The sequence below is a fragment of the Anopheles coustani genome, chromosome 3 (genome assembly GCF_943734705.1).
Source record: "Anopheles coustani chromosome 3, idAnoCousDA_361_x.2, whole genome shotgun sequence".
In the NCBI taxonomy this organism is placed as follows: domain Eukaryota; kingdom Metazoa; phylum Arthropoda; class Insecta; order Diptera; family Culicidae; genus Anopheles; species Anopheles coustani.
This window is the reverse complement of record NC_071288.1, coordinates 82,419,735-82,437,531: the sequence shown is the minus strand read 5'-3', so window position 1 is coordinate 82,437,531 and position 17,797 is coordinate 82,419,735. Positions and strand designations below refer to the sequence as shown.

At 48.5% G+C, this 17,797-nt stretch overlaps 1 protein-coding gene across 2 annotated transcripts in view; it reads right to left on the bottom strand.

The window, feature by feature from the left end:
* The window catches only part of LOC131271518 (A disintegrin and metalloproteinase with thrombospondin motifs like), a 93,939-nt gene that overhangs the window by 43,269 nt on the left and 32,873 nt on the right, over window positions 1-17,797 (bottom strand). For both annotated transcript variants that reach the window (XM_058272968.1, XM_058272969.1), the window contains exons 4-5: window positions 17,088-17,681; window positions 4,883-4,984 (exon numbers count right to left, since the gene is read on the bottom strand). In XM_058272968.1, coding sequence (XP_058128951.1) covers window positions 4,883-4,984; window positions 17,088-17,681 — 696 coding nt within the window. The remainder of the gene's footprint in view (window positions 1-4,882; window positions 4,985-17,087; window positions 17,682-17,797) is intronic.

Here is a 17,797-nt window from a genome sequence, read left to right as displayed (position 1 = left end):
TCGATTTCACTCTCTTTTCGACATTGTCATGCGGACGAACCTGGACAGACCAGTGTGTAAAGGACTGGACCATAGTCCTTCGCACATCAAAAGGTACCGGTCGTCGGATTGGAGGTGAAGAAAGCGAGCATGAATAAAGAAGACCACCGAAACCGGTTGTTCTGGTGGCTAGAGGTGGAAGGCTTGAAGGATGACCCACTCCAGGGCTTCCTTGAAATCGATTATTTTGCGCTGCGCTACTGCCTCCACGGGCAGCACCCTTCCGTTCCTTCGTCGGTTCATTTTATTTTAATGATTTATTAATGGGCTTAAAATAATCTTACATACACGTGTGCGCAGAACACAACCTACCGCAATGCATTTAAAGGGCATAGTGCGGGGAGCAAAAAAAAGGACGAGAAGAAGATGGCGAACCATTAAAGGATCGGATGGCTTTTTATGTGCATGATCACTTTGATTGCACATCGAGTTGACTCCGACGGTCTCGGCAGCGATAGTCGTACACCACGAAGGTTCTCCCCGGAGGTCCTTGAAGGGTGCTTATGTACTTGGCGAGCCACGGGATTGGGTCGGTGGGAAGCAACGCAACCGGATACCCGGTTAATCCCCAGATCTTAAGCGACCTCCACAAGGATTCTGCGCAGGGAATCAAACCGGAGTGTCTTAGTCTCTACAACGAACGCAGTCGAAGGCAAACGTTGCACGCGGCAAAACACAACAATTGATCATAATTGGCACGTCGAAAACGTCCAACCGAAGGTGAACCGGGTGTGGAGATGTTCGTTGCGCACAAGAATATCCCGCCGGCGGCATCCGACTGGTTAAAAAGAATCGTTTCAGCACTTTTTTCGTCTTCGCCTTTTTGCAGCCCGCCGCCGCCGGAGGACACGCGTCGGCTTCCACGGCTCAATGTCGGAGGAAGCGGCTGCTCTTGAAATAGGTTATGGGCCATCCGGCGGGTCAGCAGGTCACGGAAGTGCTTCGGTACGAGCTTCCGCGTTGCTTCTTCGATTTTCGGTTGTTATTATTATTATCGTTAACTATTTCGTTCTTTTGTTCCTTACTGTCGAAAGGGCCAACCCTGCCGGCCCCCTTTGCTGCTTCCTACCCCTTTCTTTCTCCCCTACTTGAGACCACACACTTAACACACTCTCAACCCTGAGAAGAGCTTCGGCAGGGGACGGGGGACTGCCGTACTTGAAGCGGCAGCTAAGAAGCATTATTATTTTTTCTTGATTCGATTTCCATTATTATTTCAGCCACGCACAAAAGGATGATCTTAAGATTGTTTACATGCGCTACTGCCAGCAATTATTCGGCTTCCATTGGTGACCGACGGGCAACACTTCCTACTCAGGACCAGGAGTAGGTTCTTCTGAAGCCCAATGTCCAGCAATGGTGCAGCTCTCGCCCGCCAAAGTGCCCTTCGTTGAATAATTTGTCCAACACGTACAACAATGTAGCAAACACAAAGCGAAGGGTCCTCGCTCGGGGGGTAATTCGATTCAGTTCTATTTTTACGTCCACGTTCGGAAGGTCAGCTATTTTCGGAAAGGGTCATGGCTGCAGCCGAACGACTCCGGGGCGAATGGAGTGACGACGGTAGTTGTTTAACATCGTTGTCGATTTTGGTGAGTGGAGCAAAAACTGATCTCTTGGGGGTAATAATAAGTGTTACTCTTCCGTAATGATGGTGTGCACTCGGCGTGTTTGAGACCCGATTGCAGGATTGAATTCTCTTTAACCGTCTGTTTAACATACAATGATGGATTTCATCAGTTTCTATTCCATTTGCAATCCATCACGGATGATTCACCAGTTTGCGGTTATCGATCGGTTGCATTAAACCGGACCTTCAAGCCCCTCGTTCGGGCCAGGAAATGGGGTCAAAGACTCGCGGATGGCAACACCCTTGCAGGCCGAAAGCCGGAGGGCGTGTACGTCAAGCGATCGATTGTCAAATTTGTTGCCAAATCGGTCCGATACAACGGTACGCAGTTGCAGCAAATTGACCGCCAATCGGTATAACCATACACAAAATACACCACTCGTGCACAATGTCCAACAGCTCTCACCCTCCACCGGGGACCTTGACCACTCCTTTGAATGTTGGGTTTTCTTTTCTTTTGGGGATGGTTTGTTTTGGTGTGGCCCGGTCCGGGGGTTGGGTACCGTCCGTTTTCAGTGGCCGATAATTGCAAGCAATGAACAAATGTGTGTCCGTTGCCCAATTAGCATACCGAAGGCGTCGCTGATGCAGCCAACATGGATGACAACATTCCACCAGCATGAAGCAATTTCGGAGAAAAAATGAAGAAAATGAGCTATGTCTGAAGAACCAGCTTGAGCTGCCTGACGAGTTCGTTTGGTGTTCTTGAATTGAACAACGGAGGAGGAAACGGTACTGCCTGATTGAGCATTAACCTTCAAACGAAAGTGAAGTAACCAGCAAACCGTAGCTTATGGAAGCTTCGAAACGCGTTTGCTACAAACAGTTTGATTATTTACCTCCACAAGCCTACCTTTCATCATATCCAACGACGATCGACGTAAAGGTAATCATCCGTATCCAGTACCGAAGTGATTCACACATGCTCCGATGATGAAGATATTTCCAATCCGAGTGCTTCTACTCGCAGCAATCAAAGTAACCCGCACACTGTTCTTTAAATATTCATCACGTTTCGATGGCGCACGTCGCTGCCTAACGCCGCGCTAAACGCATTTAAAAGCATCAGGAATCGGCATGTAATTTATTGCACATGCGTCGATTGAAGCTAACGATTTAGCCGTGTTAATGCGAATTGTGGCAAACGGTATTTATTTCCTGTTCCACAGGCGAACCGGTGTTACCCTGAGGAACATTACAAAAAGTAAGCGACGTAAAGGGCAACTAGCAAAGATACCTGCTTTGTAATTTTCTTTTGCAATTTATTTTATACGCCTTTGAAAATTAAAAAAAACGGACATTATTGACAAGCCCTTTCTTCTACAAATGTATTTTATGTACCCTATGTTCAGCATTTCAAGGCATATGTTATCATAGAGCACATGAATGAGCCTCTTGAACATGCGTTGTTGTTAGATAAATTCGGTTAACTAGCTTAATATGTATAAGGATCAAACATAACAGATGGTGAAAGTGCACCCAAAGCCACGCGACGGTCACTCGTGCGCATCTATAAATAATTCATTGCGCCACAACTCTTACGTGCCTTTGCCAGATCGACTATCGCTTCGGGCGTAATCATTGCGCACGGTTTGATTTTTAATCTGTTTGTTTTACCGAGCAAGAAATGCTATCTTAGCTACGCTTATCGATCACCTCCAGAAAATCCTCCACGATTGCATCCGATCGCGTGTACGACCCCGAAGTAACCGAGCGTTTCGTGCCGGAGATGTCAAGTGGGAGAGATAAATTAATTTATTATCGACACGCAGAAACGGCCATTGATTGAAGGCGCATGGCGAAGGAGAAAGACGCTTCCCCATTAATCAGCGGCTCCGCAATGAAAGGAAAATGAGCACGAGTGTGGCTACGAGAGACCCTGAGGGGTCACTCGAACTGGGGATGAAGAAAAATCGACGAAGAAAGGCACGACCTCTAGGATGGGGACAATTAATCATCCATTTCGCGAATCCATGCAGAGGATACAGTGTGACGGTGCGAAATGTGAGACATCCCTATTTTTATTATATGCCTCCCAAGTCACGTCATTTTTGCCCGCGACATAATCGAGACGGTTGCAGAGAAATGTGCAGCACCGCCGTGGTGGAGTTACGGTGCAGTCGGAAGGTTCTTAACGCATCGTTCCGCGAGGCCAAAGGTCAGATGCAGTCCGAGGTACCAGGTCCATTAGTCTTCCGTTTCGAAGGTTCACATCAATGCATGCCGACCGCAGAACTTGAAGAAGTGCTAAATGGTTCGCCCCTTGCACTCGGCACGATTAATTGCTTCATCAAAGCACCAACATCCAGTCTCGAGGATCTAGCCTTGAGATCGTAGCTCGAGCCCGCCATTATCGGGCTATTTAGGGAAAGATGAAGATCTTGTAAGATCGATATCCGGCCAAGCAGTCCGAGCGCGCCGGTCCACGCGGGTTAATTTGTAGTTCCGCACGCCTTTAATTTCCATGATGGACTGAAAAGTGATGATAAAGTACGGCCCAAGGGTGCCGCGTCTAAGAAGGGTTGTGTGTTTCCTTCTGCCTTCGCTTTAGGTCAAGGATGCTTTCGGAACTCGGTGAGAGAACAGGGTTTGGGCAAGAGGTTAGACGGGGTTTCACGTAGTTTCACGTCTACTACGGAGGTCGCGGGTCGCTCGGGTTATTTGGGGTACGATTCCCCATGAGTCAGCCGTTCGTTGGCGCCCTCGTTTGATTGCGATCGGACCAGCGCAACCGCACTCTGCGTCGCGGCTGGATGGGATTTTGTTTCACGCCGGATAAACCGAGCCCCGGAGCGAAACCTTTGGCGCTGCATGCTGCGGTTATGATACAACAATGGTACACTCAAACCAGCCGTGAATTATGGTGTGTCTCTCCGACTGGCAAACAGCTCCCTCATCTGACTTGGCAATGAGTTACCTCAAATTGTAGGCTCGTATCTCCGTCCGCCGCCCGCCCGTTTACGATGGCACAATCAGCTGCGCGACAAATATCATAACGCAGTTGGCGTGGTTTGCCTAACGCTGCCCATTGCTTGGCAGTGAGGGTGTTCAACCGAAAATACCCCAAACTTATGGCGGTAAATAAATGCTATTTGTTTGACTCACTCATTGTAAACGGTTTCTCTCAGGCGCAGAAATTACAACACGGTTGTACGATCATGTGTTCAACTTCTGTCGCTGAACTCTGCCAAAGGAGGAGGGACCACTACTTACCATCATAAGATCTCCACTTTCCAAATGCTTTCGCATCAGGACGGCCGCCATATTGTCCTCATCCTGATAGATGTCACCGAACGAGTCGGCTGGTTCTGGATCCTGTAAGACAAGATAAAGAAACAGAAATTTATTATCTTAATCAAACAATATTTCAGCAAAATGCCGACTTAATTGGTAAACCGCAAGAGATCAACGTAATCTCTCAACTTCATTTCCATCTGTCATCAAATTGATTCGGCTGGACGGAGCCAACTTGGATTGGATGTGCTCCCATCTGTGATAGTTAGCTATGAAGACGGTTGTCGAACGTTCTGCAAGCGCAGTCATGGCACACTTTTGTGATTCCTCTGTCGTAACATCTATCGACCTTCGTCGTCACCGCGGCAAACCCTTCAGAGAAAGTCGGTATCTGTGTTCTGGCGTATTGGCCATCTAAATGTCATTCCTGAGCCATCTTTGCGTAACGCCATCGGCGATCCGTCGTGACTTATGCGCCTCGAGGGCATAGATATCCATCTTACATTTATGATGTCCTCGCCACATAAAGAAGCGGGTCTCGGACGAGATCACGTTCCGGCCCAACTCGAATTGCATCGGAAATACTGTATCTTGACCTGGTAGACCAAAGGAAACTCTACCTTGTCGTGTAATTTGAAACGGGTGACTGACTGACTGACTGCCTGACTAACTAACTGACCGTCCTATCGTACGATGAACCAAACGACGACAAGATAGATCGTCAATTCTTACCACCTCGCAAATGTGACTTTGACGGGACGCCGCAGTTTGACGTCAAAGACGGGCAAGTAGCCCGAGCTCTCGTCCGTCCTTCCATCCGTGGCGTGATGTGCAACGGATTAAATGATTTAGTAACATTATGGGTCATTCCGGTGTGAGGCCAACGACACGTTGCGCAAGACGGCACTTCCCATCAAGGAAACATCGTTTCAAAACAGTGGCCTGTCTAGGACGCTTCCTGTGCGCTAAACGGAGCTTAGAACTTAGCTTTGAACCAGTTGACATTATCTTGATGACTCCAGTCCATCACGTGTAATTAAGAACGTTGGTTATAATTTTAGATTCATCAAATGTCTCTGTCCAGCTACCCGATGCCCAGTGACGTCTGCAGACTGGCTTCAGTTTTTCCGGCTGGATGAATGCGCGTCATGAATTTCGGATACACGTCAAGCAAATATGTTCGACGGTTGCTTAACCACTAAGAGTCGCTACATTAAAACCAACTCAACAAGCAGTATTGGAATGGATATTGTACTACAAAACAGTACAACCGAATGAGTCGCCCTTTCCAGCATCACGATCGAAGAAAAATTGACTGACAGCACCAGAAGTCGATTCGATTGTATGGACCCGGATCTGGAGGTAATGCAGAAATTTGCCGGTTCAAGGAACGTTTTGTAGCCGAGGGGCTACCAATTACGAATCCCTTCAAGTGAAGTCCTCTCGTCGTCTCTGATCGAAACATTTCACTTTACTCAAACTCCTGATCGCAAGCTCTTTCACTTCCAATGTTTGACTATGTTTCGCCTATGAATGAAATTTGCTGTTTCACGAACCGTTTCCCTTAAAACCCCACTGATGAAGCTATAGAGTAGTACCCCCAGTGTAAGAAAGCCTCCTAACAACGTAAGACCTCCGCCTTGAGACCTCACAAAGCGCTACGGCCAATCGCTCCACAAAAAGATCTGCCAGCCACATCCGGTACGTCAACGTCACAAAGCAGCTGTGAACTTGACATTTTGCCCCCACGACTCGCGGTCCCTGCCGCCCCTCGCGCTTCATCTGGATCATTTTCCCCAACCCGACGGATTGTGTCGGTGGTCTCTAAAGGCTCGGGTCCGGCCAATATGTCCGCCGTGGAGACTTCCTAGCAAACAATTGCGAGTTGAAGCGAGCCTGGCCCATGGTAATTATCCGCTTCGCTTTTCCGTTAGATGGAGCCGCACCGGGTTCGAGCTACATTCGTCGCCACAATTGAAACACTCTTCCTTCGTCGTGCAACCGGCTGTGGGTCGTGCAATAAATCGTGACCGTAGCGCCGGAGAACGAAGAGTACATCTCGTTAGCCAACGTTCCAATCCGCCCGCCTATCGAGTTGAATTCTCCTTCGTTTATTTTCTTGGTATCCAACTTCCCGTGTTCCCAGCTATTTCCGTCCTGCCAGAAAACGGTTCCGAGCAGAAAAATATCTTAAAAGCAAAACGGTGCATTGCATTGTGCACGCACCGGTCTGGGATGTCTCGCACGAAAAAATGCGATCTGATGCCGTAACACACTCTAGCTGCCACAGATGCCTTCTTCTGAACTGATGGGATTTTTTCTTTGCACCACGCAAAGCTTGCATTTTAAGTTGGCTTTTTCCCCGAAACCGAAAAGTCTATGAGAAAATGTCACGCCAACGTTCGCCGCGGCACCTGATGCGGGCCTCCGAAGGCCCGTTTGCTTTTACTTTCTTTCCCAGCTGAGCCGCCACAAACCAGTAGGGGCACCCACTCCAGGTCACACGCCGGCATCAGCTTCCTTTTCTCACTTCCGCAAATACAACGCCAAGGCCCGCGAAGGGGCACTCCGTGGGACGCAATGGGCACAGAATATGGTTATGGTTATGGTTCACTTTCGTTTTCACGAACCGTTCGCCGAGGCCATGGCGGGAAAATGAAGCCGTAAGGCAGCGGCGTCGGCGGCGGCGGCGGTAGTGGTGCTGCACATTGAAGTCGTCAACATGGTGTCGCTTCCGGTTGCAATGGCGCAGAGCAATCCGCATGGTCTCGATATGGGTCCGGTTTTTCCTTGCCTTCTTCATATCGTCTTCTGCTTCCAACTGCTGCCATTTTCCAGCCCGGAGAAGGAAGCGCTGGCACCTGTTACCGCACACGGCGTGAGAGGTTCCCATCGTGAATGGCCTTTTCCCGCTGGCTGGCTCCATTCACAGCCCCTTTCCCCCCCACCCTTTGTCCTCCCAAACGGCGTCGAGCCGGTGTTGTGTAAAACAAATCCGATAGACCGAGCGACTAATTTGCGGGAAGGCAATCATGGTGGCGCGTGTCGGAACCGGAAAAAAATGTCAAACTTTTCTCAGCCGCACGCTGCAGCTGAGGGTCGGCGTCACGGACGCTGGTGGTTGAGCGTGTCTTTTGGGAGGGCTTCGATGTTTGGTATTGTTTCGTGATGGGACGGTGTGGTGGTATATGGATTGATTTTCTCTTTTTATTCATCCGATGCAACGTGGATCTCGTAGTAAACAATTTCATGACTGTATAGTCTTCTAATTAATTCTGTCTTCTAAATAGTGGCAATCGACTCACTGCATACTGCTTAGATGCTTATCAGCAAACACTTTATCGGGTAACAATTAACACATTCTTATCGGACTGATGATCGCTTTAGTTAAATTGCGCCATTGACACGCGTCTCAAATTACATCTCGATGGAAAACGAGTACCGCGACATTTACATATGATTTTGTTGCAAAACACTGTTTGTCCATTGTGTCCGGCATTCTTCGGTTGCGTGTTTCATTGACACTAGCGTAAGGAAACACTTGTTTAACGAGCCGTCAACAGCTGTTCTTGACGGTTCCACCCAACCCATGGTGACTCTATGGTTCCTTATAATTAACACAAAGCTTCGCAAAAGCCATAAATAGGCCAGCAAGCGTCCGGTTCTTGGCTGCAACCTAATGGAACGCACTAAGAACTGTACGTGGCGTGTGCATTGTCTTTATCCACGGGCATGTAATTGACATTGACCAACTTGACCAGAGTTGGAGAATAAATTGGTTCACTAATAACACAATTCTGCTCAATGTCGACCATATTAAAGTAGTCCACGTCACACTTTGATGTTTAAGTTACACTTACCAGGATGCCGTGGGGTGATGGGGGGGAAGGGAGGGGGGGGGGTTACATTATGTAACAGCAACTGAACGCTGCATATCCTTCACATTCTAATCTCAAGTCAACGTCAAGGTCGAACGTGCCAGACGATCCTCAGGGCAGTTTGTTGGCGAACTTCAGTCGACATACGATGAACGATCAATCATATTTCATGCTAATTCCGGAACGCCCGGGGAAGTAAAAATGTAACAGTTTCCAGTAACCCAAGGTACCCACGCGCCATTCGATAAACTCCAGTTGGTTTCCGATTAAGCAAAAGCGCAAGTGCTGGAACGATTTTGCGACAAAATGCCGGATCGTTAACAAATCTCTAGGCGCCTCGTTTGTTTGGGGGATCACCACGAAAGGGGGCCCGCTGTATGACGGGTAGGTTGTCACCTTGGCCGCTAGTGTTCTATCTAACTTTACTGTTAGCGCCTCTCAAGGACAACTCTGCAAACCTTCTGCTGTCCCTTCTCCGCGCTAAGGTACAGATATCCTTTCGCACCTGCCTGGATGGATGGATGCCGCTTGGCTCCGGGACTGGTTTGGGTGACCACCACGCAAACGATGCAGACGATTGATTTATGAGTAATTCTATTCAATTCTACACGAGCGAGCACTTGACCAACTTGACGAGCCGAAAGCCGGCTGGATGGTCAAGAACGGTGGCGGAAACCCGTTCTAACGGGCGTTTCCTAGTAGAGGGCGAGGTGCCACAGGGCGGGGTAAATCGTACTGGCACATTCTACACCGGAGTATTTCAAGAGTTAAGGTCACCAGCGTGCGGCGGTGGCCGCTTCGTCAGCAACGTCGAGCTACTGAGTCAAGTGTTTTACAATGAGTACTAACGCGCGCGGGCCCGTTTGAGGTTTTGAGGTTGTGTTTCTTGCTGCCGCCGCTGCATCAAGACACCGGACACTGGTCGCAAGGACGCATGTGGGAACCGTGCATTATTTATGGATGCATTCCCCCGCCAGCGTACCACCCACCGATCATTGGATCGGGTCGACATTAAAGAGCTGCACTGACGCTAGGAATGCCGTTCGCTTGCAAGCCGTAATGGGCAGATGGAAGAGTTGGTCGGCAGGGGTTTCTTGTACACCGGACACCGTCATTCGAGACCTTAGGTAGAGGGGGAAAAAATAAACATGCATTCAACCAACACCGGATCCACCCGAGTTCGCGCATGTGACACATGCTTCGCTATCTGAATATATCATTTTTGCCAACGGTTTCAGTTTGTCACACAAAGTAAACTGCACGAGTTGCTTTTCTTTTCTTTAGGCCATCTCTGCCGCAACTGTTCAACAATGAGTTGCGCGAATGCCCAATAGGCGAAGGTACAAACTCACACACACACACACACAACACACATGCCGTCAAGATAAACAGGCGCCAATCGACAACGAAACGAAACGGAACCGTTCCGGTGCTCAATCAACCGCGGAACGTTTGTCGATTTCGCTTCGACGGCTGGTCGCCTTGTGCAACCTTCAGCTGCTGCCTTGCCTAAGAGTCGACGGTGCAGCCTTTCGAGGCCACCGGGAGCAGCGCGCGGCTGCGTTGTCGTTAGCTAGGTAGCTGCATAACCGTCAGCTGAAATTTACAATATGACCAACCGAGCTCGGGCGAGTGGTTTGACATAATGCGTTTCCGTAGAGGAGGTAAGCGGTGGGGCCAACACCATTCCCCACATAGGCGTGTGTGAGGAAAGTAGCGAACGAGAAGTCGATACAGCTATTTGCTTTATAAGCTTTCCGGCGAATGCGCATGAGAAGGGATTTCTTGTCCAATCCACACACGTATAAAACAGATCCATTTTTCGAGTTAATATATTTCTCACCGTTCGGTTTTGACACCTGTAAGATTTAATGGACCATGGAAAGTGTGCCAAAATAGCACTCAGAAGTGTTGACCACTTCCCGCACACCGTGGCGTGTCTCAAAAATATAAATAAACAAACGATCGTTTCTGACCTTAATTTATATTTCGAAGGAAATAAAAAGGAAATGGATTTATGCGGAATATCTCGCGAGCGGAAGAACCCCACAACACACGCGTCATGCGAAACCTTCGCCGGCACGTCACAAACCATCGGGTGGCTTAAAAATAACTCTCGCCAGCGATGACAACGCGTCTCCGCTGATGTCATCGAGATGCAAGGCCGCGACCGGGTCGGCCTCATAATATGATTCGACGACGCAGCGGGAATGCCGGCCGTTCGCAGGTGTCGGTCCGTTGGCGGAAGGTTGCGATCAATCATCGAAAGTTTCGGGGTGTCAGTGTCGGTCCACAACCGTCCATTCATGCGCGTCCATAGTTCCTACTCCATCGAACCCCGGGGGAGGCCCGAGTCCTCGCACTATAAACAAACTCTAATGACATGCGACATGCGTGATGCGTAGACGTCCAAGCTGACCGTGCCAGTCCTTGGCATTAGACCACCTGATCTGATCCGCTGGAACTGATGAAGATTGATGTTGCGCAGATCGTCCCGGAAAGAAAAGCTAAGTTCGCTGGCCAACCTTCCCAAGCTTCCGCCGCCCTCGGTATCTTCATTTCGCTGCCCCATTCCTGGTGTGGGCATGCTTCGGGGGAGGGAATGTCGACAATCTCCCGGCCGAGCCTCGAAACCGGAATCGAGCGACATTCGTCGCCCTTCTTCCTCGTCGGTCGGCGTCCGCAAAGCTTCCGCAGCGAAATTGGACCACTCTTCAGCGCGTTACCGGTTGGACATCGCCGCTCTTTTCCACTTTTGCTTTCCATCGTGGTGGGAAGATGGATGCAACACGATCGCCGTTACGATGGCGCGTTCGGCTGTTATGAAACTGAGCTTCTGGTGCTTGGATTGCCCTTTTCTTTTTGGTTTTTCCTCCATCGACCGGGCGCCGCTTCCTCGTTCCGCTTCCATACGAGATGGTTGAGCCCATAAGGGAAGTGGTCACTAGCTTCCGTCCTTCCTTACTGACATACTAGCGCAAGCGGGTGACTGCTTTCGGTTTCCTAGTTTGAAGCAACCGAGAAGCTGCCATGCTTTGCTACTCTATTTCATCTCTTTGAACAAGAGAACAGGTTCAGTATGTCATGTACGTGGTACATCTAGATATACTGAAGTACATTTAGGCGAATGTTTGGTCGGTTTTTCAGGTGGTCCTCAATAAGAACTTGCTTTTACTTATACCTTCCAAATCGTTCAGTTTAGCATCACCACGGTTTTTGCATCACATCACAAAACCGGCTTTATGTTTCCCAATATCGACCCGTGCACCACCTCGCGCCACAGTCCCTACGCCAGATTATCCATCCATCGAAACCCGCACGGGTTACGTAACGCTGGAACGGGCAAATAATCGCCGGTCCGCTCGGAACCGACACCGAAATTGGTCGGCGTGTTCGGAAACGCTTCCGCAGCGAGCGTGTCAACCGCGTGTTCGATGACGCCGCTCCGTTTTGTTTCTTTCGGTCTTCATCGGGTTTCAATCGACCATAAAACTACTGTAAAATGGTAACAGACATGGTGCCTTTCGGATGCGGTTGAAGCTAATAGCGGTTTGTTTCAACGGTGGACCAATAATTCATTAGCAAAGGAAATGGAAGAAGTAACAAGAGAGGGTTAGTGTTTCGCCCCGTTTGGGAAGGGAAGAAAATAAGCGATGCCGAAGAAAAAACGATATTATACCACCTTATTAACGAGGTACCTCAATATCCACTTGATGGGATGTTCGACCGCCTATTGATTTTCTCCTGCGGGGACGTACCACGCGAAAGAGGAACGGCTTATGCGACGGAAATGGTGCTGCAAGCGCAGAGAAAATCGTTTGCCACGCGGAAAATTCAAGCCTGGGTATCTACAAGGTGCTATACATAAATATATACCAGCCGCGAACGATCAACGTGGGAGTCTTGGAACTCCATGTCAACCTATCGACATTAGCAAGCGCAGGTTGTCGATGGAATTGCTCTTAACATCCTTTACTGGAGGTTTTTGAACAGACTCCCACACCAAACTAACCTGCGCGAAGTTTCGGTAGCGCAGTTAGCAATAGCTATTCTATCTTTTCTCTCCTTGTCAAGATGGCGTAAAAGATAACGGGCTTCAGACGGGTACCAAATCAGGAGAGCCAAGCGCATACCCGAACCCCGTCACGGAACTTCAAGGAGAAAAGTGGCCACGTTGAGCCGTGCTACCGATCGATTGTTTCCGGGGTGGAAAGGGTACGAAATCACACCGTCGCATGACTAACTAGGGTTACGTGTTTGGAAAGCCGCTCCGGTGGCCTACTGCCGTGTGCGCAAGCGCGATCGTTACTGACAAGAGGGCACCCGCTGAGATGTGGTTTCAAAATCTTGTTAACCGGGGTTTGGCTTATCTTGATCAGGAAGCAACAACAAAGCACCGAGTTTGGTTGTGGCAGTGCCGGCAACCGATCTATAACAACTCTCGGTACGGGGGTTTGGTATGAGCCATGATTTATGATACCTTTTATATGAATACACAATGAAAGTACAAAGAGTTTTCACCAAGAATAAAAATTGAAAACGCTAAAAATAGTTTGGATCATAAAATTTCAATGCAAACCGATGTAGCGATGGTGTGCATATACATTGCGTTTCAAAATGATAGCTTCACGTAATTGTTTCACTCATATGCTAATTTAAATAACAACAAGCAAAAATGAACAACAGAAACTTATTTCTTAACAGGATAGAGATGTGTTTCAGTTCTGGTTTTTCAGAAAATTAGTTTATAGTATCATTAGGGTCAAAACTAAAAAAAAACAGGAATATTCCATAATGATAGCCTCACTACAAAATTTATTGAAATTAATACAACAACCCAGTTCCTAGCTATGAAACCAGTTGGTAACAGTAATTAGTGAGTTCGCTAGTAAGATCCGAAATGCTTGGCGTTTCTTATTACTAAAAATGTTGGAAAAATTATATGATAGTATGCCATCAAGAATTTTTCAGGTGTTATATCGTAATGGAGGACTCACTGATTACTAAATCATTACTTTGCAACTCATTTATGCTATTTCCGTTGGTTATTCAAACCCTAAATGAGGCTATCATTTTTGGACACTACTGTTTTCAGTTTATTGGTGCAAAAGGGAATGTTCATTCGTTTTACCTTAAAATATGAATAAAAAGTATTCATATACAAAAGTATAATAACTGTGTATTTTTTGAAAAAAAAAGTCTATGCTCGGTATAAGATCTGCACAGAAAAGAATTAGGTTTTTTATATTAAAACTTTCGATAAAGTAGAGAGATAGATATATAGTCTTGACTGGTATTGGGACTGCTAGTGTTTTAATGCTTGTTGTTTAAAATAATCCTTTCATTTTCACTCGACAACACATCACTATACGTCCCGGGTTCCATTCGGTTAAACCTTCCGGCTGTAATAAATCTTATCACACCCTAGTTCTTCGTCGAATTCTTACCCGAAAGAAAAAAAAAATAGCCAAGTCGCAATAAATATTAAACGACGCTTTGCTCATCAGATGACCGCTCAAAACGGTGCTGAAATCTGCACTCATATGTGCCTCGGCCATTGTCCACGGGTTGATGACGGTTCTCATCTCCATCGATAACTTCCGCATGCATTAGTTTCCCTCTCTATCGTTCCCGCCCCGAAGAGCGATTGCTTTGTAAGTAACTAAGATTGATACCGAGATAAGCCGAAGCCACGCCGAAGGCCATAACGGCCATAAAACAAATATATTTGGACACCCGCGTGCGCGTCATCGATCGGCAGCAGGCAGGCTGTTGGGTGTTGTTATTTTATATTTGCGGGCTGGGTTTTTGATTTGTGATTCATTGGAAATTTTCGCCCCAAAATCGATCAGCCGAACCGAAGTGGCAACCGGTATTAGCATAACACAAATCCCACATCAAGTGTGAAGCGGCCCTAAACCTCCGAACTTAACGACGCTCAAGGTTCGGGTATCGGGTTGAGCTTGTGCCTTCCGAATAGGGGAGGTTTGGTGTCAGGATATGGCCTCGAGAAGCTGCCGTTTTGCCTGGCTTGTGGATCAAAACATGTAATTTATATCTTTCCGCGCCGTGCGACCGGCTGCGGTACGATACGTTGCACGTCCAGTTGCCTCCATATGAGTCAAACTGGATATAAATCTTTGTCCTCCGCCGAACCTGGTCGGGCAGTGTTGAAACAATGCGATCTTAACTAATGAATTAGATTTTTTCTAACTTTGTTCATGCTTCTCTTCATCCGGAGCTGTTGGGAAATCGACGGGCGGACACTTGAATCAACACCTCACCCGGGGTGGCGAACCTTGCCAGAGGTGATGATCACGAGACACCCTCGAGATTGGTCTGTTACTTCATTCACCAGACCACGACCCTGATTCGCGAGACTGGACTGCCTACCTTATGGTGCTACCCTAAATATATTCATTCACCAAAGATAATCTCCCGTCCCTTCAGCCAGGTGCCGATGGTTAGGAGATAAATCTCTCAAGTCCTTAACTGAAATCAGACCTCCGGGGGACCTGCTGAGTTTTAATTCTAGGCTGCAAACGCCTCCATTTGCGTGTTTTTTTTTGCTTTGTTCTTTCATTTCGACTCAGCTGTGTGCAAACAGCGCGCCACGCTGGACATGAGCCTCAAGCCATGATTACCATCATCATGAACCACCCTTGAACACGCGGGATAACCACAGCACCGTGACGTTCTCGACAGGCGCATGCCCAAGTTCTTAAGGGCGCAAGAGTTCTCGTTCTCTCATGTCCTCCTCAGGCAGGTGTTCTTGCCCCAAAGGATATAGTACACCACGTGGTGTTAGACAGAAGTGCATAGGAGTTGCCTTTCTTGGAGGGGAGGCAACATTCTTGTCGGATGGAATAGAACGGTATTTGAACAGCAACTAATGAATGCAAATCAAGAAGAACAAGCTTTAATAAATCGTCCGGTACGATGTGTTAACTTCAACGTCATCTAATTTTAGCAGCACGAGGTCAACCGGGGTTGCTCCGGATTCTGAACCAGAAGCATCCATTTCATTAAAATCAGCTCGTTTGAGAACTATCATTAGAACAGCGGCCAATGGAACTCGATTTACATCGATCTGGTGGAGCACCAGAAGAGAAAAAAAATAGCAACGGCCACCTTTTTCCAAGCAATCAAAACATTCCACGGACCTCCTGAAGCAGGGAGGCGACAGTTGACCACCCAACGCAGTCGGTTGATCGGTGGACCAGTGCCCAAGTGGTTAGTGTGCTTCTGTTTTTAGTATTGTCAAACGGTTTGGTCAGAAGTTCCACAACCGGCCGGTTTGCGGTCTTGAGAACGAAGAGAACACACACAGCACCGGTAATTTAGAGCACGTTCAAGTTCGAAGAGGAGGCGAGCTGAATTATTTAAATTATAAATTAAATCAAACTCCCGCGCTACCCACACGGTAGCCACCCGTCGCTGGCGCCGAAGTGCACCAGAAGGCGACCGGGCGTTATGTTTTGCATCTCCATTTGCTTGCAAAACCGTCCGTTTTGTCCGGATCGTGTGAAAATGGCATTGCGGGCTCGATATTTAGAGCAAAACCCCCCCCCCCCTTCCTTCCGCCGGTCCGGTTGTCGACGATGGTGTTGTCGTTGACGCGAATGGCCCGGGTTTTTGTTGTCGCTGTTGCCACAAGTGGGGTTGACCTTCAAACTAATTACACATGAGTATGCCACCGACTGGTGCACTTGGGACCTACTTGAGCGATGCCAAGTGTCGGCCAAGTGTGCAATCGATCTCCCTGCCACCGTGGGCTACCGTTGTAACCATACCAGTCTGTCCTCCGAAGAATGGCAGCTGGATTCGTAAATCAATCGGGGACGGCACCTGACCCGGGCGATAGTGCTAAGCGCTGATAGTGACGAAACGCTGCTAATTAGTATGCATGAAAGCCTGAGAGCTCCGCAAACGGCAGCGAGTGGAGCCTTCTAGACTAAGAAAAGGCTTCGGAGCGCGGGGAAAACAATTCACTTCCATCAAGGGAGGGCTTTCGACATCGCCGCAACTCCACGGCCGGAAGCGTTGTGATCTGCGTGTGCCGCAATCGGTTCTTAACGACCTGACCTGACCACCACCTGAGATACGTTGCGAGATGTAAGATGAGAGGAATCACAATGGCGTGCAAGAGGTGTTAGTTTATCGACCGGAGATTCGACCAATCGACTACAAACAATTCCTTCGATGGTGTATCATCACCTCTCGCGAGCGCTAGAGTTGCTTCATTCTATGTAAGATCTGATGAAATATTTCACAGACATTGCAACATTTCGACTACGGGTACGTACCTCATCGTGAATCTCTTCGTAGACCAGCCCCTGCGTGGAGTTGGGATCCGAGCGGACGTTCCACATCCGCAGCGAGTGTGCACCGCCCCGCAGAAGACCTTCCGTCTTCCGTAGCGTTAGGTTGACGTTTTCGCCGAACGCAGCGAACGACACCCGGTGCTCGGCCATGTCGGCTATGCTGATGCCCGCCGACTCCACCAGCGGTTCGATGGTGATCACGTCGTCCTGTTCGCTGTTCACCAGCGGACCAGCCTCCAGCGGGACCTGTTGCCGCACTGCTGGCACCGGTTTCCTCTGCTGGCCCGGTTTGACCGGCAGCTCGCTCACCTTTTCGGTGAAGCGCACCTTGCTGAGGTCCTTCTTGACGTGGTGGCTGTAGCTGTTGCTACCGGCGTCATTGAGACCGTTCGATTTGGAGCCCACTGCTGTGCCCGAGGAGGAAGCGCTTTCTATGCTGCGTTTCCGCCGGGCGCTCGCCAACACCGGCGTGTTTGTGTGATGTGTTAGCTTGACGAGCTCATAGTGCGGGACCAGGTCTGCGTGGTCCACGTGAAACACTTCCTGTAGCTGAGCGGAGGACATATGACGATGAATCTGTGGAAAAAACAACAAACATAATTAGTTTGTCTTGTATAAGAAATAGAACCTAACCTAGTACATATTTGGGAAAAGAAGCTGACTCATATTCTTTTAATTAACCTTTAAAGGTA